Here is a 19,915-nt window from a genome sequence, read left to right on the forward strand (position 1 = left end):
TGCTATCCACCAAAACTCACGTGAATTGAGACTTTTGAGCTAATCAGACTCAGTTCCTGCTGTGTATCTACATGCCAATGTACTTTCGGGACCTTCAGCCTTCAGTGTGTATCTGCTCATTTATTCTGTTATTAAAATGTCCAAGATCAAGCATCAGTTTAAGTACAAATGCACTCTACCGGGATTCTCACCTGTTTTCCCAGCCCCCTATTGACCTGAGACGCGAAATAAAATTAATCTTTTAGAATCCCGGCTCTGTGAAATAGGAAGTTCTGTAAGTGTCAGCCTGGTTTTCGCTGCTCCCTCAAAAAAAAAAAATCTCAAAAATCGAAGTCCATCCTACAAAAAGAAACAATAAATACAATAATTAATAAAAGTCCAGTAACAAGTCATTGACACTGGATGATTTTAAGTGACAAAAAAAGGAAATAATATTTAGTACCGTTGGGCTTTTCTTAAGAAATCGGATGGACTTCTTTAGGAAAAGAACTCCATCTGGCGGCAGGCTACAAAAAAAGAGCAGCTCAAACACTACAGCTGTGCTCCTCTCCCTGGAAAAGACTGCTATTACTGGAAATGGAGAGGAGTCCCGGGGATAACTATTTCTCCATAAACTTCAAAGATTGATACAGCACAGACTGAGCAAAGCATCTTTCAGGCTTGTCCTAGATGCAGGCAGCGCTGGCGTTTTTGAGCTCCCCTGGCTCCCATACCCTGCTGCACAATTTCTGCTGCTGTCTGCGCTGTGTGAGACCTTCCCAGCCTGTGGAAGACAGGAGCAGCAGTGCCATTGCCACCTGCAGGCACATGTGTCCAGGATACTGGAATTCACCCGCAGGCAATAACTGCATTCATTCCTCCCTAGTGACAAAAATAAGACAGCATTGCTTTTCCACTGCTCTAGGGGCAATAAAGACTCTTAAAAAATGCACATATTTTTAAAGGGATTGTTCTACAGACAATAGGTAACATTCCCTGACATGAATTCCCCCTACTCTGGGGTGATTAGAGGCATGAATTGTACTACCATGACTATCTGGGGAGTTGCAGTACCACAACTGTTTTTAAAAGCACATGAAAAATAGTTTTCATGAATGAAACCACAGTGGAGCAGTCCCCAGCGTGCTCAGCCTTGTCCCTTCTGAGACATTTACAGACAGAGTGTGTGTATTTTCAGCAGATGACAGCAAAAGTTTCTGAAAATTTGATCTTCTGTTTCTCTGATGCAAAACTTCTGGTTTTGGAATGACTTCTGATATCACAATGTTTTAATTATCACATTTAATTTTTTTCAGTCAGCTCTCAGACTCACTGTCATATGACAGTAAGGCACCGCATTAAGCAGGGTGGAACCTTTTAGATTTAGCATTAAAATCACTGAAAAAAATCACAAAGTATGTTCAGAAAATAATGAACTGATCATAGAAACACCACTACAAGATTCTTCTTTCTCTCCAGTTGTAGCTGTGCCAGCCCAGAGGTTCTGTGACCCTCTTGAAAGCGGTCTTCTTTTTCTGCTTTGTCCCATCACCACTAGATGCATGTTTTTATATGACATTAAGCCATTGACAGGTATTGAAAAATACATCATCAATGACAAAACAGCCTGAAAGTACACATTAATTTGTGTCTTCACATGTGATCAATCTCCCCACCCACAGTACTTTTCCATTTACTCTGTTGAGTCTGTTTGAAGAGCAGCTGGCATCAGAACAGCTTGCAGACACCAGCTTCCAGAGTCCGTGCCCTCTCTGGAAAAGAATTCTCTGTCACTTAGGGAAAATCAGGAGTTTCTATAAAGCTGTGTGAATGACTATATCCTTCACTATACCAGATCCAAATCCATTCTGGACTGCAAATAATTGGTGTGCAAAAAATACACTATATCAAGTGAATTCAAGCTTCTGTGTCAATATTTACCCCTCTTCTTTTTTCTTTCTATACTTGGTAAAAAAAAAAATCCACAGGTCAAATAAATTTTCCTTCTTCCGAATATTGAATTAAGTATGTGAGCACGAGTCATTTCATAACAACTCTTGTAAGAAATCTCACTGGTTACATCAGACCAAGCAGGGAGAAGCAGTCACTAGTTGCAAGTGTCACAAAAAAAAATTACTCATTTGGGAAAGGAGAAAATTGACTTGTAGGTCTTCACCACCACTGAGGAATATTTGGGACTGGAGACATTTATTAATCAAAATGATCCTGCACAACAGGTTTAGGTGGAACTGCCCCATCTGGCAGAGACACACTGGCCTTTGGCTGTAGGCAAAGAGTTATAAAGAGACAGTTTTACTGACACCAGTAATCGAAAATCAGAAAAACCACTCTAAATTTAAAACCAGAAGCCTAGGCAATTTAATCTTATTACATTTTAACCCATAGGACAGAACTCAAAACCTGTAAGAATTGGGTTGGAATTTTCACAAGCCACTCTCCAGAACTTTGTGATCTGCATCTGGAAAGAAAAAAGCCAGCTTTTTTTTTCCTCCTGTGAACACACAATTTCTCCAGACAATCTTTCAGAGCAATGCATTAGCAGGCTGGCCATCATTTAATTCCTGGTGCTCAGGTGTTTCCATTTTACAAAGCTCAGAGAGAATTTCAGATTGCAGCCTGCCAGCTCCAAAACCAGGCAAGCTAATCTGAAACTGGAATTTTCTATCAGCACAGTTTAGGGAAAGCCTGAGCTTCTGGGAGCTTTTCCCCCATGGCTTTGGTGGAAAGCCTGAAGCAGCCTGGCTGTGTTTGGTTTCGCTGCCGCGGCCAAAGGAGGATCGATAAGATCCGAGGCACGACGGAACGCAAGATGCCACCCTGCCCCGACCACTGCAAGCCAACCCAGCTCAAACAGAGGGGCTCCCTTGGGCTCAGGGTGCTCTTTGGGAAGCTGAGAGATCACCTCAGCTGCCCCCACGAGCTGGTGGTTGTGATGCCACGCCCGAGTCACATGCACAGCAGCCTTGTCCCTGCTGGAGCTCGGACAGCTGGAAGTTCCCCTTTTCTGTTCCCCCCTTCCCTGCCCAGCCAACGACTTCAGTCATGCCTGGGGGAAGAAAGGGCAGCTGTTCCCCTTTTCCCCCCGTTACCTACAGCAAGGAAGCACTGCATCATCTCTCCCCCAGCCAGAAAACAGATCTTTTGTCTTTGCAGCATCCTTGCAGCTTTCGTTCACTTTCCTTGACCCTCAGCTTCTGGAAGAGAACAATATTGCCTTTTGCTTACTGCTCCATCTTTGCCACAAGAAAACAACTTTATATTCCTTTAGAACAGGTTATGTGCTTTGGGAATATGGGAATATGGACACAGGAACACAGGACACACCTTCTCTGAGTCTTTCTTGTGATATTTTCTGAAGATGGAAATTATTAAATTTTTGCAACACCTCTGCCCAGTTAGCTGTAAAGCCATAATCAAAGTGCATTAAGAGTCAAACAACAAGGCATGCCAGAGATTTCACTGGGGTCTTTCCTGCAGCTGTGATGATGGATTCATTGGTGACTATTAGTGATGGAAGAGGGAAGCTCCTCTGCATAACTTTGCTGTTGAAACCAACCTGGGCAAGAGGGGAAAACACAGCAACTTCAGAACAGCTTTGCTGAAAATGAACAATACAGTGCAAAGTTCATCTACCACCCTGCACCCATGGTCAGTCCCACTCTGCTCCAGTTTCATCCCTTATCACTGACGAGCACTGGCATTTGGGGTATCAGCACTGAAGAGAGATGAGCACACAGAAGTGATCAGAAGTCTAACCAACAGGAAATTATTAAAAGGAGTGGAGTGACTTTTATTTACAGGTACTATTGTAGTGCCAAATGATGAGATCTCAACTCTTTCAGGTAACTGCCACAAAGGGGATCATTAAACCTTTCCCTATGTCTGTAATGTGAGAAATACAGACAGGATAAGGCACAGAACACTTACTTGCATCACAATAACAGAGATGAGACATTAGGGAAGAATTTTACTCATCTTCAACCCTGCTAAAGAAGAATTCAGGCAAGAAAGCCACTCTATTAATGGCTAATACTAAACATTTACCACTCTGTGTTTGCATCCTGGCACCTACTGCGTGTGTCAAGTCCTGAGTGTGATCATATCACTGGTATGGGAATGAAGTCCAAAAAGAGACCAAGGTTTTTATAAGTACTGAATGTTTTTAAAGAACAAACCTGTGGGAGCTCAGCACATCACTCCTGATGTCCAGAGCTACCGAGAGAATCCTTGGGGGGCTCGGGGGTCTTGGAATGTTGCCAAAAGCACTTGGTGGCTTGATTTTGATCCATCTAGGGATGTGCCACCGATGTATGAGGAGATGGGACCTGTGGGAATTACTCGGGTGTGAATGGTGAAGGGAAAACGTAGTTACAGGGTGAATTACAGATTTTGGGGTTTTGGTACAGGGGGGTTATGGAGACAAGATGGAGGAAACAAGGCAGGTCACAAGACTCTTCTTTCTTCTTGTCGTCCATCTTCTGGTGTGGTGTTGGCACTTGGGGATTGGTCTGGGGTAAGAAGGTATCCGGTGACAAGAGTGATAGGTATTGGGGGTAAAAGGTAAATATGACATACGTAGTTTTTGATATAAAAGATGTGACCCGCCTTGGGGGTGGTCAGAGTGCCTTTGGCTGCCGTGCTGGTCAGACCCCAGTCGGGCAGAGAAGGGACTTTATAGATAAGATATAATAAACAATTCTGAAGACCGAAAAACTCTGGAGTCCAGACTCATCTTTTGAGATCCAGCCTGCCAGAATCATCCTAAGCGTGTGTGGGAGCAGAGACGAACAGCCGAACCCCATACAAACCAGGTAAAACATGCACCAGGAATCACAAAAATTAATTCACCTTACACAAAGTGGGAATTTGCAGATTCCTTATAGCCCTTCCCAGGCCCATAACTCTGTGATAATGCTATTTTGGCTTCACAGCTATGACCCAAGGTTATATGAAACTTCTCACCTAATGGGACAAAAAAAAAAAGTACCAGAAACCCATTAGTACTACAGCTGCTTATATCTAAGCATCTAACATGACTGATTTTCTATAGGTGTGATACAGAATAGTAACAAAATATTAAAAAGCAAGGCTAAGAAATGTGGACTTTGGGAATACTGTGTCTGTATCTTTGCTATCCCACTTTTACATGAACTGTTCTGTTCTGGGTGCAGGTGTGAAGGTGTCAGCAGGGGAGGGCTGCAGGGGCAGCCTCCCTGGCTGGTTCCAGCAGACCCATGGAGCAGGTGCCTCCCTGGCTGTTTCCAGCAGACCCATGGAGCAGGTGCCTGCACTGCAGCCCAGGGAACAGCCCACGCTGCTTGGTTTGGTGGGTTGTTTTCCAATGTCACATTGGCTTGTGAGAAGCTCCATAATTTCTGTTAGAAGGAAATTGCCTTATTTCAAAAGGACAATCTTAGTGATGCCCTTAAGAGGCCAGGCTGGTTTCCATCCACTTGCCATTAGCAGGTGATGATCATTTCTGCCTCATCAGCTTTTTCCCCTACATGTGTTGGCACCTGTTTTCTGCAAATGAAAATCCCCAACAGGACTTCATACAGCTCTGAGACATTTAGATAACTCAAATCCAAGATGCACTGAGAGTCTGAATTTCCTTGTTTATTAATAAGACCTGACTTTTCCAGGACTGCAATTATTTACCTTAAAAAAAACCCTGAGACTGTGCACCCAATGTTGCTGAACCACAAAACCAGAGAGTTGTGCATTTCTTCTTCCAAAGATCAGCCAGCCAAAAAGAATAAATAATGAAATACATACATACTGCATACACTAAACAGACCCATTAAAGTGGATTTATCTGCACCATTTCCCTTAAATTACAATCATGCCCTATTTCTGTGCAATTTTCTGTATTTTGTGAAATTATGTTCCTGGCAGTCGAATTGCTGTGTGGTGGCACTGTTACAGAGGGTTATGAAACTCATCTTGGGCTGAAACTGCAAGTCCTGCTGGCTCTGAGCTCTGCAGCAAACCCAAAGGATGCTACATGGCTGAAGAGCTGGTTGTATCACCTGCATCATTACTAAAACACAAAAAACTTTACCTAATATTCCCTTTCACTACTTCTATGTGTTTCAAAAAAAAAAAAAAGAAAAAACCAAAAAAAGGCATGTTCATGTAATTCTTGTAATGAATAGTCTAAAAAGTAGGAGGAAGAACAACAGCCTTGTCTGGTTCTACCTTTTACCTCATTGACAAGTTCCACTTCACAGGAGACAAATGCCTCTGCACCAAACTTTTGTCCCAGTCGTTGTCACCTCAGGAGGAGCTTTATTCTCTGTCACCATGTAGATCCCTCCTTGTAGAGCACTTCCATTAAAGTGTGAAAATTCAGATGCAGAGATGACCACAGAATGCTCACATAGCACACCAGAATAATTCCCAGCATAAATAAGGCAATTATTTAATCATAAATAAGGCATTTATTAACTCTTGAGCAACCCTTATTTTGACTAAACAATTAAAATTCTCTGGTGTTTCATTCACTTACCTGAACAATGAATTTAAAGAAATGTTTGGAGAAAGCAAAAGTCTTACCTAGGATGTGTTTATAGCTCTCCAAAATGGAACTTGTAAAAACAGACTTAATCTCATAATCTTTACCCAAGTGGGAAAAAAATCAATTGGTTTGAACCACATCACACGTTTATTCTTTCAGAATAATCTAATTATTCTATTTTCACTATCTCAAAAATGAAGATAAATTCCCATACCTGAATGTTTACATCTCTGCAAAACAATTTCTGATATATATCAGACTTCACTAAAAACATGAGCTATGAATAAAACTGACTCATTTGTTTAAATCAGGATGAGCTCTAAGAAATTCTAAGCCTTCCAAATTATTCTGAATTCAAGGCTCACTGTAATCTCCTGGGCCCTGGAGTTTCCAAATGTCTTTAAAAAATTAAACAGCATTCATCCAGTTTTAGAGAAATCTGAGGAAGAGCAGCTTGTAAGCTCTGCATTTTCCGCAATAGGAGAAAAAGTTCTTTAGAGAAACTGAAAATGAAGCACTGACAGCAGAGCAGCCAGCTCTGCCATACTGACAAAGGAATCCTAAGGAAAGATTTCCATTTATTTTTCCTTTCAGGGGCAGCTGTGCTCAGCCAGTGGGCAAGGACAGGTTATGTGAATAAAAGGCTGTGCATTCTTTCATGTCTTAGGTAAGAATGCCCAATACAAGCTAGCCAAGAATTTTACCATTGATGCATGTGGACTTTTTAAGGAGCAGTGGAACCCAGGAGGTGTTGGGACATGGGATTTCTCCTTCCTGACCGCTAGAGCCCAGCACTTTTGGAGTAAGGCATCTTCCACCTGAATTTGATGGATGCAGCTGCTGCTGTTTCTGCCTGGGGGTCCAGCCAGAAGTGAGGCTGAGCCCCCAGTCTAAACCATTGGGTACAAAAGCACAGAGACAAGGACAGAGAGGGAGCAGTGTCTTTCCCAGCACACACACACACACACACACACACACACACACACACACACACTCACAAATGCACTCCCAAAAACACACACAGCCCCACCCTGTCCCTCAGCTCCAGCCTCAAGCACCCGAGGTCATCAGTGTGTGACACAACCCCCACACTCTCCAGTTTCACCAGGACACCTCACTCACAGAGCCTTCAGACCCTGTCACGGGATTTAACTTATCCAATAGCCAGGCCCCGGTCCTGCCACTGGGGGGCTCTTTCCAAATCCTGCTCTTCCTCCTTGCCAGCTTGTCCAGCCCTTAGTTCGGAAGTGAGTTTTGGATCCCTACAGCACGTGGTTGCCCACACTGGTTACCCCATGGCTGGGCCCAGATCCTAAAGCCCCCGTGACCCATGGCCTCTTCACCTGCAGGCGTCCACACCTCCCAATAAAACACACCCACACATGCTGACGCAGCACAGAAAGTAAGGTCAAGCAGAAAATCATCCAAAAAAGTTTTTAATGAGAAGCTGGGATTGACTGCAGTGATGAGCCAAAAGGCTGTCAGACAAGAGCAACACTCAAGAGACCTTCCTCTTTTGTCCTCCCTTCCATATTTTCATATTAGTCCACATCCACCTCCACCCTCCCCTCTCAAACAAAGCACCGCTAATTATTCTTCCCTGTCCAGTTTTGCCATACTCCTACCCAAAATCAGTATTTCTGCTGTTACTTGAATCCCTTACTGACACAGCATGGTGGACCTTGCAAGAGTTCCCAAGTATTCCTTTCAATTTTTTTTGAGGTTCGATAACCTTCCCCTTAAACATCAGGAAAATTTGTTTCCATCTCTCCCAGCAATCTGTAACTGCTGTCAGCCTCTCAATGCCACTGCTGTTCAGCAATTTCCCGAATCATGAGCAGCAGTTCCTCATGGTCTTTTCAGCAAAAGCCTCAGCCAGAGCCTGGACATCTGCCTGGATGTCCTGGAATTAAACCTCCATGAGGAGGTTTAATTCCAGAACAGAAACAAAACAAAGTGCAGATGCACTAAATGGCCACAGGTTTAATACGTGGCAGTGCTGAAATCCCACACTGCTCCTGTGAAACAGCTGTGATGCAGCTCATCTGCCGCAGCCAAACGTCCGGTTCCAGGTTTCATAGAGCTCCAGGTCCTTGGGGGACACGCTGGGCCGCACCGTCCTCAGGGCACTCTCAAAGTCCAGGAAAGAGATGGGCCGTACCTGCTCCGGCGTGATGGTTGCAATGTCCATGGACTGCAGACTGCGGATGGGGCCTAGGGAAGCTTCCCGACAGAGCTGTGTCATGTCTGCTCCAGAAAACCCATCGGTCTTCTGGACTATGAGTTTGATTTCCTCTTCATTCAGAGAGCAGTGCTCCTTTGCCATCAGCCGGGTGACAATCTGCTTCCTGGCGGAGCCTTCTGGGAGAGGGATGTACAGTCTCTTCACCAGTCTCCTTCGGGCAGCTTCATCGATTTCCTGGGGTCGATTTGTTGCTCCAACCACCAGGATCCGATCTTCAGAGGAGGTTGTTGCCCCATCTAACTGCACCAGAAATTCAGTTTTTATTCTCCTGGACGACTCGTGCTCCCCCTCTCCGCGCTGGGACAACAGGGAATCGATCTCGTCGATGAAAATCACGGCTGGCTGCTGGCAGCGCGCCACAGCGAACAGCGCACGGACCATCTTCTCCCCCTCTCCCACCCACTTGGAAGTCAGAGAGGAGGCACTGATGCTAAAAAAAGTTGCTCCAGACTGGCATGCGATGCACTTGCCTATGAGGGTCTTGCCAGTCCCAGGGGGGCCAAAGAGCAGAATTCCTTTGGGAGGACCGCGCAAGCCAGTGAAGATGTCTGGTCTCAGCATGGGCCACACCACTATTTCTTTTATGGTAGCTTTGGCAAACTCCACTCCAGCAATGTCATCCCAGCTGACCGGAGGCCCGTGGTCCATGATCTCGTGCATGATGAGTTCAACCATTTTTGGTTCTATGTTTTTCAGCCTTTCATCCACAGGCAGCAACGGGTCTGTTGATTCCCCTGCATGAGTCTTACACTGTGCTCCTCCATTTTCACTTCCATCTTGTTTCAGAACTGGAGGCACAAACTTGCCAAACGGACCCCGAGACCTGCCTGCACCCAGGGACTTTTTTACGCCTCCATATGATGAAACTGGTGCACGCTGGTTTTGAGATTTCTTTTGCTGATCCATCCACAGCTGTTCCTTTGCAGTTTTAAACCCAGGAACACTGCTCTCTTCATTTTTGTTTCTCTGCCCTGAAAAACCATTAGTTTCTGTAGAAATGGAGGCCTGACATGGAGCAAGGCTAGGAACAGCTGTGCTGCCTTCATCAGCCAGACCATAGAATGCTTTTCTTTTCCCAGAATTTGCAGACCAGGCAGATACAGCTGACTGGTTGAAAAGAGACGAATTTTGTCCATCATAACAGTTACCTGGCATTTTCAGAGAACTACTGTTAGTGGCTTCTTTACTTCCAAAGAGCGGAGTTGCCTGGAAACCTGGAAGAACCTGTTTGCCTAAGGAGGCTGAAGCGGCGGGAAGTGTGTCTGCAGTTCTGGTCACAGGAGGCACACTGCTTTGAAGGGACTTGGAAGACGAGGGATGCCCTAGAAGCTCTGGTCCCTGACTTGCACATTTTGCTGAGGCAGCAGTGAGCTCAGTCTCCCCGGTACTGCGGAAGACATGGAGTTTAGGAAGAGCTGGAGCAGCGGGGGCGCTGACCCCTTTATCAGCTCGTACATGGGCATCTGTCGGTGCCATCTGAGAGCTCGGGAAAATTTTGCCAGCCCGCATCCTCTCTCGCACACACTTCAATTCAAACACATTATCTGTTGTCAAGGCAGATTGCCACTTGTCACTGTCACTTTGCTGACATTTTGCCAAAGTCAAAATGTTTTCCGCATAGTTATTCAAGCCAGTCTCCGCGTTGCCAGAGTCAATAATGGCAGAGTATTTCTCTGCGTACTTCTTGAACAGGCTGGCAGCACAGAACTGGGAGATCTCGGAGTTTGCCCATGCATACTGAATGCGCAGCATCTTGGCACGGTACCCATCTGCCTTCTGCCCGGGCGTGCAGGTGCCAGAGGTGACAGCAAAGGAACTTTCCTGCCACTCACTCAGGTGCGCCGCGCTGGGGGAGGGGGCCTCCATGGCTGACGCTGGAACAGACAGAAAATACCTGCAGTCACAAAATGCCATTTCACACCATTTGCACCGGCTGCTTCCCCCCTTGCCTAAATACTTACACAGGAAAACCTACATTATTTTAACTGTGAGAAACAGAGCAGGAGGTCTTGCAAGCTACTTAGCCAGTCTGGACACTTTAATCTTCTCAAAAAGCAACCAGCTTTGTGGTGCAAAGGCATTTAGACTGAGGTTCTCTCTTCTTCCTTGTCCAAAGAAAAGAAAAAAGTAGGGGAAAAAGAAAAAAGAGAGAGTTTGCTTCTAACCAGAGGTCTCCTGGGGAGGTAAGTAGGCTGCAAAGAATGGTAACAGATGGCCAAGCAAAAACTGGCCTTGTTAAATGAAATCACCAGTGCTTTCATTCTTATTTGATAGAATATGGCACAGTGCAGCAGAGGACAGAGGATACTCCACTGTCAGAATGATTTCATTTATTACAGTGATGGTAATAAAAATGAAACAGTTAATCCAGTAAGTAAAATTGTGTGCAGTATCTCTGAGGGGAGATAAAAATGGAGTGAATAATCCTGAATGTAGCAAATACATCATATTAAGAAAATATTAACAGATTACTAGAAAAAGTTCAAAACTATTTCTTCCATTTCGAAGGCACTAAAATGTCCCCATTTTACACTTCAGAGAAGAAAAGGTCTTGCATACTTAAAGCAATCTTCTTGTTTCTCAGTTTCAGAAAGTGGAATTTAAACTCCTTTAGTGTAGGGTTTTTTTAAGAAATAGGGAAGATGACATTTGGCTCAGGAGGAGTATTTTGTTTGACTTGAAATTATTTGCTCATATTCATGATGTATTTTCTTCCTCTGCAAAGTATTGTGTCCATATATTCTGCACCCTTTCCAACAGAGTGTGAGTCAAGCTGCAATCCTCTGGATCAGCTACAGACTGTGCAGGAGTGCAGAGGAAGGTACAGGTGTAATGCTCATGCAAGGCTGGGGAGACAGATCTGAAGGCATCCAGGCTATGTAGGGGTGTCCTCCCTAATTATCTGCAAGAAGTCTGGCATCATCATTAGACAACAGAGGGCACAATATGTTTATTACTCATATACTTATATGTTACACACATGATATATGATGAGGATGTAAATCATTTTGGTTTGATTTTTTTTTTTTTTACTACAGCCCAAATTTGTAGAGCTGTTTAGAAAAGTCAAAATACATTTTACCTGCAAATCTGGCACCTCTACAGGTAAATCCAATTAAAACAAACAAAACAAAACCACTAAACTAAGACTTTCTCTCTGAAAAGTTACTGCCAACTTTTGTACCATGAGAAGTGTAACTTGTACCTAGAAAATCTGATACAAACTCACATCATCATCCATCCACTGCTGAGTGACAGATGAACAGGGAGTGAAAGGCTGCAGCCTTTTACTTCTTTTCTCTAAACAGCTTTCACTGTGCACATATTTTTTTTTGTAACTGTTGAATCAAAAATATCTTAAGTGACATAAAAGCATAAATTCGGGAAAAGTTTAATAGCAGGTATTTGCCCCCATGAAATACTTGCATAATTCAGAACACAAAATCTCAACTTCACCATCACTTTGTTAAGGATTCAGTGGTCACCTTTATAGCACTGAGGGAAGGCCATAACAAGTGAACAGCGGTAACCAGGTTGAAATTTCAGTTTGATTATTCTCAGAATCGCAGAAAGGGGAAGGTTGGAAGAGACCACAGTGGTCATCTGGTCAAATCTCCCTACTCAAGCAGGGTCATCCCAGCACACATGGCACAGAATTGTGTCCAGACAGTTCTTGACTATTTCCAAAGAGGCTCCACAGCCTCTCTGGGCACCCTGTTCCAGTGTGGTCACTCTCACAGTAAAGAAGTTCTTTCCCATAGACAGGTAAAACTTCCTATGCTTCAGTTTCTGCCCATTGCCTCTTGTCCTGTTGCTCAGGACCACCAAAAGAGCCTGGATCCACCCTCTCGACACTAAGCCTTTAGTTATTTATATACATAGTTAACACTGTCTGGCATCATTCTCTCCCCCTAGTCTAACCCATATTAATTGTCCTCACAGCCTCGCAACTTCTCTCCCAGAGAGCCACATGCACACAGGCTCAGCCACAACAGTTCCCAGACGAGGACAGCGTACTGCGTGTGCCCTCCTGGAGCTGGGGGTGTATCCAAGCTCCGCCACCGATGGATCCAGCACTCGGCTGTGTGCTCGCCTCAGCGCGGAGGGGCGGGAGCTGCTGCCGCTGCCGCCACACACGAGCACGCCCAGCACGGGGCCCATGGAAACACAGCCAGGTACGCGAGCACACTCCCCCTTCACTGCCCTCAGGCCGGGAATCCAGCCGGGAAGCTGCCTGGGCATGGCTGAGCCCTCGCCGCCCCTACGCAGCCGGCAGCCACGGCCCCTCAGCTTAGGAGCCCTGGCCGGCCCAGCGGTGGGCGCTGCCCCCTCACGGCACGGGAAGCGGAGGCCACAGTCCCGAGAGGGTCCCGCCGGTCCCTCCCTTTCCTTCTCCCTTCCCGTGCCCCCTCAGTCCCGGCCGTGCCGCTCCCGCTCCCCGCACGCACCGGCCGCCGCCGTCTCCGCCAAGCGCGCGCGCCCGCTCTGCGCCCGGCCCCGCCCCGCCCGCCAATCGGGCAACAGCGCGCCGGAAGACGCAGCCAATCAGAGGTTGCACACCGGGCCGAGTGGGAGAGGGGCGGGTTTTCCGCGTGACGTCACCGCAGAGCTGGGAGGGACGGCGCGCGGCAGGGCGGGCGCTCCCTATTGGCTGCGGTTGAGACGAGAGTCGACCAATGGGCGCGGGGTCCGTGCCTTGGGAGCGGGGGGGCCGGTCTCGCGCTGACAGCCGCGCGCCGGGTGGCGCGCGCCTGCTCTTCAGGGGGCGGCGGGACCCTGCGCGTGATCCCTGGCGGATCCCTCCCGGATCCCTCCGCGTGTTCCTTCCCGCATCCCTCCCGCGTCTCCCGCCGAAGCCCCTGCCGGCGGCTTCGGACGCTCCCCCGGTGCCGATGTCTCGGCTCCCGCGCCTTGCCAGCCCTCCTCACACTCTTCGGATAAACCTTCCTGGTCAGGGCTTGGTTCCTCAGCTGAAGGTCAGAGCAGCCGAGAAGGCAGAGGCTGGCGAATGAAACTGGTTCTGTCACGTTTATTGCCTGTCCCGGCCGTTTTCAGTAGCAGAAGAAAATGGGAACGTGGAGATGTGCAATTTCTGTGGGGCAGACGAGGTCTTTCCCTTCAGTTCGGTGATTTAAGGAGCAGAATTGCTGTGGCTCTTCCTGTCAAATTCGACTTTGGCTGCCCAAAACAGCAGGGCATCCCATCAGCATTCCCCAGCTTCCCGCTGATCCTCTCCTGGCGGTCGGAAGGCCCTCTGGATGCCCTTTGCTCGGCTCACCGGCGGCCAGGACAGTGGCATCCCGGGCTCTGTCCCTGGCTGCAGCCCTCCGTGCAGGACAGGCTCCAGAGGAGGGAGGTTCCATGAAGGATGGCCCAAGCACAAAGCCCTAACCCTGGTGGTGACTTCGCGGCCAGTGATGGGTACCTGGTCCTTAGGCACACGAGCACTTGAGCTCTGTGGCCTATTTCATCGCTACCCCTGCGGCACCGGCTGCAGGACCACCACAGCCACCACGGCAGTGTCAGAAGGGGACGCTTTCCAACACTCCTGAAAACAACAGCTGCTGCACAGCCATTTTTGGGAGAACAGCTCTGGCAAGGACAAGATGAATGACACACTGTTTTACAGGGCAAAAGATGGTGGTCCACGTGGAAGTATCCCATGTACTGAATGTGGTGGTGGAGTCCCCACGTGGCTCACACCAACCCACGTTCAAATCAGCACACCAGTCTAGATGCAAATGAGCACTGTAAGCTGCAGTTACACCTCTGGTATTAACAGAGACGCTTCTGTGTGGGTGCACATTTTATTTCCCGTGAGGAACCTTTCCTGCAGTTACTGTCAGGTTTTTGTTATACATCAGGCTTGTTATGCCATCAGTGCAGACAGCACATTAAACTGTGCTGGTATGCAAGCTATCATCTCAGACCCAACTGGGCTAACATTTAAATAGTGTGTGACGCTGCTGCCATCAAATTTCTCCCAAGGCATGCTTGCCTGATTTCCCTGGGATTGCACAGAGGCAGGGAGCACAGCAGCCTTGGGGACATGGACTGCAGCCAGGTAGGACTGATGTCATGGGCCCCTTCCCTGTCCCACCGGATGGGACCGGAGCTACAAACCAAAGCTGAAGCTGGGCAGGTGGCTCCAGTGGCAGATCCAGTGGCAGCACTGTGCAGAACTTGGCAGAAGGGTTGGCATTAGCCCTGGATATGGCCAAGTATTTTTTAGACTCCTGTTGCTAAGGAGGAAACTTCCTGCAGAAAAATTTGCCAACTCCCATTTGCAAAGTAATTTGAAGTAAATTGAAAAAAAGTCCTTGGTGGTGAAAATCCGTGCACTGACTTGATAAGAGTGGGGAAGTTGGGCCTTTTACAGTGCTTCTGGCATGACTGAGACAAGAAAAGCTTAGTTAAGTACAAAGGGACAATAGCTGTAGTTTTGTTTTGGTTTATTTTTATTGACAGTTAAAACCCATATGTGTGTTCAGGAGGTTTTGGGTACAGATTTTAAAGAGTCAACAGCTCACAAATCATAATTAGAGCACTGGACTTCTGATTATTTTTCCACTTAGAACATACAAAATCTACATATGCTATACAGGTATTATCCATTGATGGTTATTTAACCTGCCCTCACCAACCCCCCTGGTCTTCAGGATCCTCAGTTTTATTTCTCGTTTGCTTCTGTCTTTGAGCAATTCAAGTTTATATATCTCAAGGTCTAGACTGCTGTTGTAAGGCCACTTCAGTGTGATTACTACTCATCACATTAGGTGTTGAGTAGTGCTTCAACAGCAACAAAACAGCCATGAGCAGAATCTTGTATGTAAATGCAAGAAAAAATTAAAAATCTAATAATTATAATGCAGTTCAGAGTATTATATATTACCAATGTTTTCATAAATACATACATTTTCATTATTTCACCATCAGTAATAAAATATAATCTGTCATTAAGAATGTAAGTACTGTACTCTGCTAGTTTAAAAAAAAATAAATTGAGGTTCCTGAAAGTAAAAGTCAGGTTTTTCCCTCCTTCTTTAATAGCCGCAGTCTTCCTTGAGATGTGGATATTCTACTAAAGTACAGTTCTGGGATTCTGTAATTATTTTTAATATCAAACAGTATTCATCAGCACAGGCTATATTAGCTTTTGCACACAAGGCACAATTAATCCAGGTTAGCATTAATTATTCATAAATACAGTGTTTTTCACTTACAGATAGGTTGCAAAGCTACAGAACAGAAACAGCAGTTATGTGCTTTTTTTAAAATGATCCTTTCAATGCTTCTTCTTGAGTTTATTACACAGCCCATGTTTCCTTTTCAGATGACCTAATGTTAATAGTCTAAGAAGGAATTATCACATGGAGAAAAGAAGATATGAGAGACTGAATACTATGAAGGCCTTCACTGGTTACATATTTGCATCATTCTAGAATTTCAGAAAAACCAGAACCATAAACTTCAGGTTTTGGTACTGGGCTAGCCAGGGGGCAATGTAATTCCATGGGTCTCATCACTGCTGTTTATTAGACAAATTTACAAATGTCACTTCTTTAAAAAAGCCTCAAGAATTAACTTTTACTCCATCTATATTTTAAATTAGTCTTTATCTTAAATTCTTTGCCAAAAGGAGTTTCTGTATCTGGAAAACAGTCACTTCTAAAACTGATATCCAGATACTGAAAAATGCTTAATTGAATGTCAGTTTTGGCAGTATTTTCCCACAAATGTCTAAAGGGATCTATGTCTAATTCTGGGCTGTTGGGGACATTTCATCTCTCCTAGGTTTGGGTGTGCATCCTGCCTGCATCCCAGTTTTACAGCAGTTTGAGGCTCACACAGGCATCATTCATCTCTGCTCTGGTTTCCATGGAGCAGATTTCCAGCAGAATCTTCTTATGTTCAGTTTAGGGGTGCCTTACCTTATGCCTTTCTTTTCCAATACTTATTAGTCAGATTTTTAATTCCAATTATAGTCACCTAAGCCCAGAGCAACTCCATTTCATTTCAGTGGAATTATCCTGGATTTACTCTGTGATAGCTTTGATCCAAATCTGATCTCTCTTTTCTTTTTTTTCCTGAACAGTCCTGGTTATATTTCACATACAAAATACTGGCCTGTCTCACAGAGAACATGTTATTCTTTGGCTCCAAGATTCTAGAGTTTTCATAATGTAAAAGTTATAAAATTGTATCAGTGTGGAAGATATGTGTTAGGGATGAACATTGTTTTCCAGGTCATGAGATCCGAATAACTGTTGTTTAAAAAAAAAAATAGTAGCAGAGAAAGGGAACAAGTGCCAGCATTTTCCACTCTCTTCAGTCTATCAATCTAGTGCATTGTGCTGCCACAGAAAAGCTAAATTTCATATTGGTTCTGAAGAGAATGATGCTATCAAAATTTCTGACACGGTAGCTGACAGTAGTGTCTTGTGTCAGTCACCTCCTCAAGTATTACTGGGTTTTACCAAATTCATTGGTTATCCCTTTCTTCATCTGTTACCTGGGAAATCAGTTCCTTATGGAAATAACAGTCCTTCCCAGATTGCACCCCAGAAGTGAGAGATTAGGAAAGACAGAGATAGGAGCAGACCATGTGACAAATTAACTGTCCTGATCCATTTTCACTGGTCTACTTGCAACTTCCCAACTGCAGGAAGTACACTTGAAAGGGATGGAGGAGGAAAGCTGAATAGTTGTGCACATTGCTCTAGAGGCTGTAGAAGTTAATACGAGCATTAAAGGAAGATTGAAATGCAAATGTAGAAATCAATCCTACATATTTTTTTTCTTGGAGCAGCTACTTATATTGTTCTTATTTACACAGAAATAACTGTCAGAAATTTATGTTTTTAAAATGGCAAAAGTACTTTGTGACTTGATATTGTTCTGACTTTCACTTCTAACTTTCATTTTAGCTCTTTACTGTGCCTGCCTTTGACAGGATGATGTATCAATGGTTTGTGTCAAATATATATTATTTGACTTTCTCAGAGGTTTTCCAGTATTTTCATTTTCCATTCATCACTGTTAATGAAAGAAGACCACTGATGGGGACACCACAGCTGATTTGGGGGGTTTGTTCTCTTACTTCCTCTTTTTACTGTCACTTGCTTACTTGTTTGCTAGCTAATATGGGAAACTAAGAGTGATATTTTTGATGTCACATTTCTTAGCACATTTTGTCAAAGATTTATTACACCATGAAGTAATCAAAATGGTAGCCATAAAAGTAAATCACAACTCAGTTTCACAGAACATATCTTACAGACTATTTTCAAGTAATCACTGCTGATAATAACTTGATTAAAAATACAGAATACCAGGTAGCACATAGCTTTTGACAAAACTCTTTAGGAGGAACTTTTCAGGGATTATGAATGATCAATCTGGAAACCAATAGCCAGTATAACCTATTTGCTGGAATTTGACAAAATTGCTGTTTTAAAAGCAAGCCATTTAGGGGAAAGGAGAGAACCTGTCAGAAGGATGATTAGTAAATAGTGCTCATTCTCCTAAGTCTGGATATGCAGGGAAGGAAGTCTTGAAGGTCCGTTGTCCTTTGTTCATTTACAAAATTTCTGCAGCAAGTGTATCATGACACGATAGTGCCCCAAATCCTGGCAACATTTGTGCATACCTATTCAGATACTAGCATATTTAGAACTTGAACTAAACTCCCCCAGCTTGGGTTCTTCCTGCAGTCATAGTAATGTTAAATTAATTGGTTATAAGACCTCTTAGTTTCATCTGTGAAGAAAGGGTTGGTGTGCTAGAGGTGAATGGGGACAATGGAGGGAACAGTAACCCTTCCATTTCCATTGCCTGGTTGAACAAATGCTCTTGGACTACAGAGTAGTAAGGAATTGCAGCTCAATTCTCCTTGGCTATGTGCATCCTGGAAACAGGCAAGATGAAACCACAGTACAGAGAAAGAATGGCTATGATTACAACTCAACTTGCTGGTAAGGATTTTGCTACTGCAGCTGGGCTATATAACAACAGGTTTTGTACTTTTTTCCTTCATAGTTTGACTTTCCCACCTGCACCTAAAATAAAACTTGGCAACATAGAGCAAGCCAGTTAATTACCTCATCTCCACTTATACTTCACTGCTGTTACTGCTGGTGGTGGTTTTGCTCCCATGTTTTCAGAAGATCAGTTGCCAGCTGTGAGATGTGCTGCCAGGCAAACTTGATGTGGGTGGATTCCACTGTGCGGGAACAAACAGCAAAACGTAGCACAAACTTCTCTCGCAGGTGGCATGGGACCAGATGGATCTTCTTGGCATCATTTATGCTTTTTAGAAGTGCCTCATTTAGTTCATTTGAGCCCTGAAATCATTGTAATTCAATGGATATGGCAATGAATTTCAGAGACAATTTTGGAAAATGTAAATCCCACCAAGCAGCCAAGCTCAAGTAGCACCAGTAACAAGCAGTCACCTTCTCATCTCTCAGTGCTTTGCCATTAAAGGATCACAAAAAGATGATGATGTAAGAGAGAAGTTTTGGACCACAAAGAGCCCAAATTTGGGAATCACCTTCAGTTTAGAAGCAGTGCTCACACTGGGGCATTTGTGATAGCTGACTGCCTTTTTGTGACCTAAGGTTGTGAGCTATGTTAAAATCATTCATTAATGTATCTGTATTTTTACACTCTTCTTGGATCTAATCAAACATGGAAAGAAGTTTCACAGTGAGCTATACTAACTTTCCTCACTTAAGCATGGATGCTGTGAGAGATTCTTTTGAATATGAAATCTTACCCTTAATTAAAAAATTTTTAAGGTAATATATCCCTGGAGTAATTAGGTTTCATATGATCAGTGGAAACCCTAAAAAAGTATTTGCCTCAATTTTTACAGGAGTTACCCACCACAGAATCCATCAGAGGAAGTATCTTAGGTACTGTGCAACCTTACTCTATCTATTACACTGGTGGTAACACACAATTGCAAGAGATTCTGGGAGCATCTGCATTTTTACTGCAGTGCCCCCTTACTGAGCACTGACTGGGGAAAAAGAGTTGCAAATGGACAAATCCCTCTGTTCAGCAGCAGGTGTGTTACTGTGGAAGCATTGGTCTTCTTGAAAACATCCTGGCCAGAAAACATTTTCTCTGAAATCTAATTGTGATGTTCC

At 44.6% G+C, this 19,915-nt stretch overlaps 2 protein-coding genes across 4 annotated transcripts in view; both read right to left on the minus strand.

The window, feature by feature from the left end:
- Positions 1–7,937: 7,937 nt before the first annotated feature.
- FIGNL1 (fidgetin like 1) lies at positions 7,938–13,251 on the minus strand. Of its 2 annotated transcripts, XR_007776987.1 has the most exons (3): positions 13,211–13,251; positions 8,466–10,636; positions 7,938–8,432 (listed from the first exon to the last, which is right to left on the minus strand). XR_007776987.1 is itself a non-coding variant. In XM_009099315.4 (2 exons), the coding sequence occupies exon 2, from the start codon at positions 10,626–10,628 to the stop codon at positions 8,559–8,561; it is 2,070 nt and encodes a 689-aa protein (XP_009097563.1). In that variant the 5' UTR covers positions 10,629–10,636; positions 13,211–13,251; the 3' UTR covers positions 7,938–8,558. The 2 variants fall into 2 exon arrangements, 1 of the variants encoding a protein (XP_009097563.1); XM_009099315.4 differs by having other exon boundaries at positions 7,938–10,636.
- Positions 13,252–15,197: 1,946 nt separating this feature from the next.
- The window catches only part of DDC (dopa decarboxylase), a 72,430-nt gene continuing 67,712 nt past the window's right edge, over positions 15,198–19,915 (minus strand). For both annotated transcript variants that reach the window (XM_018907406.3, XM_009099432.4), the window contains exon 14: positions 15,198–19,105. In XM_018907406.3, the coding sequence (XP_018762951.1) occupies positions 18,890–19,105 (216 nt within the window). In that variant the 3' untranslated portion in view covers positions 15,198–18,889. The remainder of the gene's footprint in view (positions 19,106–19,915) is intronic.

The sequence above is a fragment of the Serinus canaria genome, chromosome 2 (genome assembly GCF_022539315.1).
Source record: "Serinus canaria isolate serCan28SL12 chromosome 2, serCan2020, whole genome shotgun sequence".
Classification (NCBI taxonomy): domain Eukaryota; kingdom Metazoa; phylum Chordata; class Aves; order Passeriformes; family Fringillidae; genus Serinus; species Serinus canaria.

Bases quoted from the DNA above. Each gene is read 5' to 3' on its own strand.
- FIGNL1 (XM_009099315.4), bottom strand. From the start codon at position 10,628: ATGGAGGCCCCCTCCCCCAGCGCGGCGCACCTGAGTGAGTGGCAGGAA.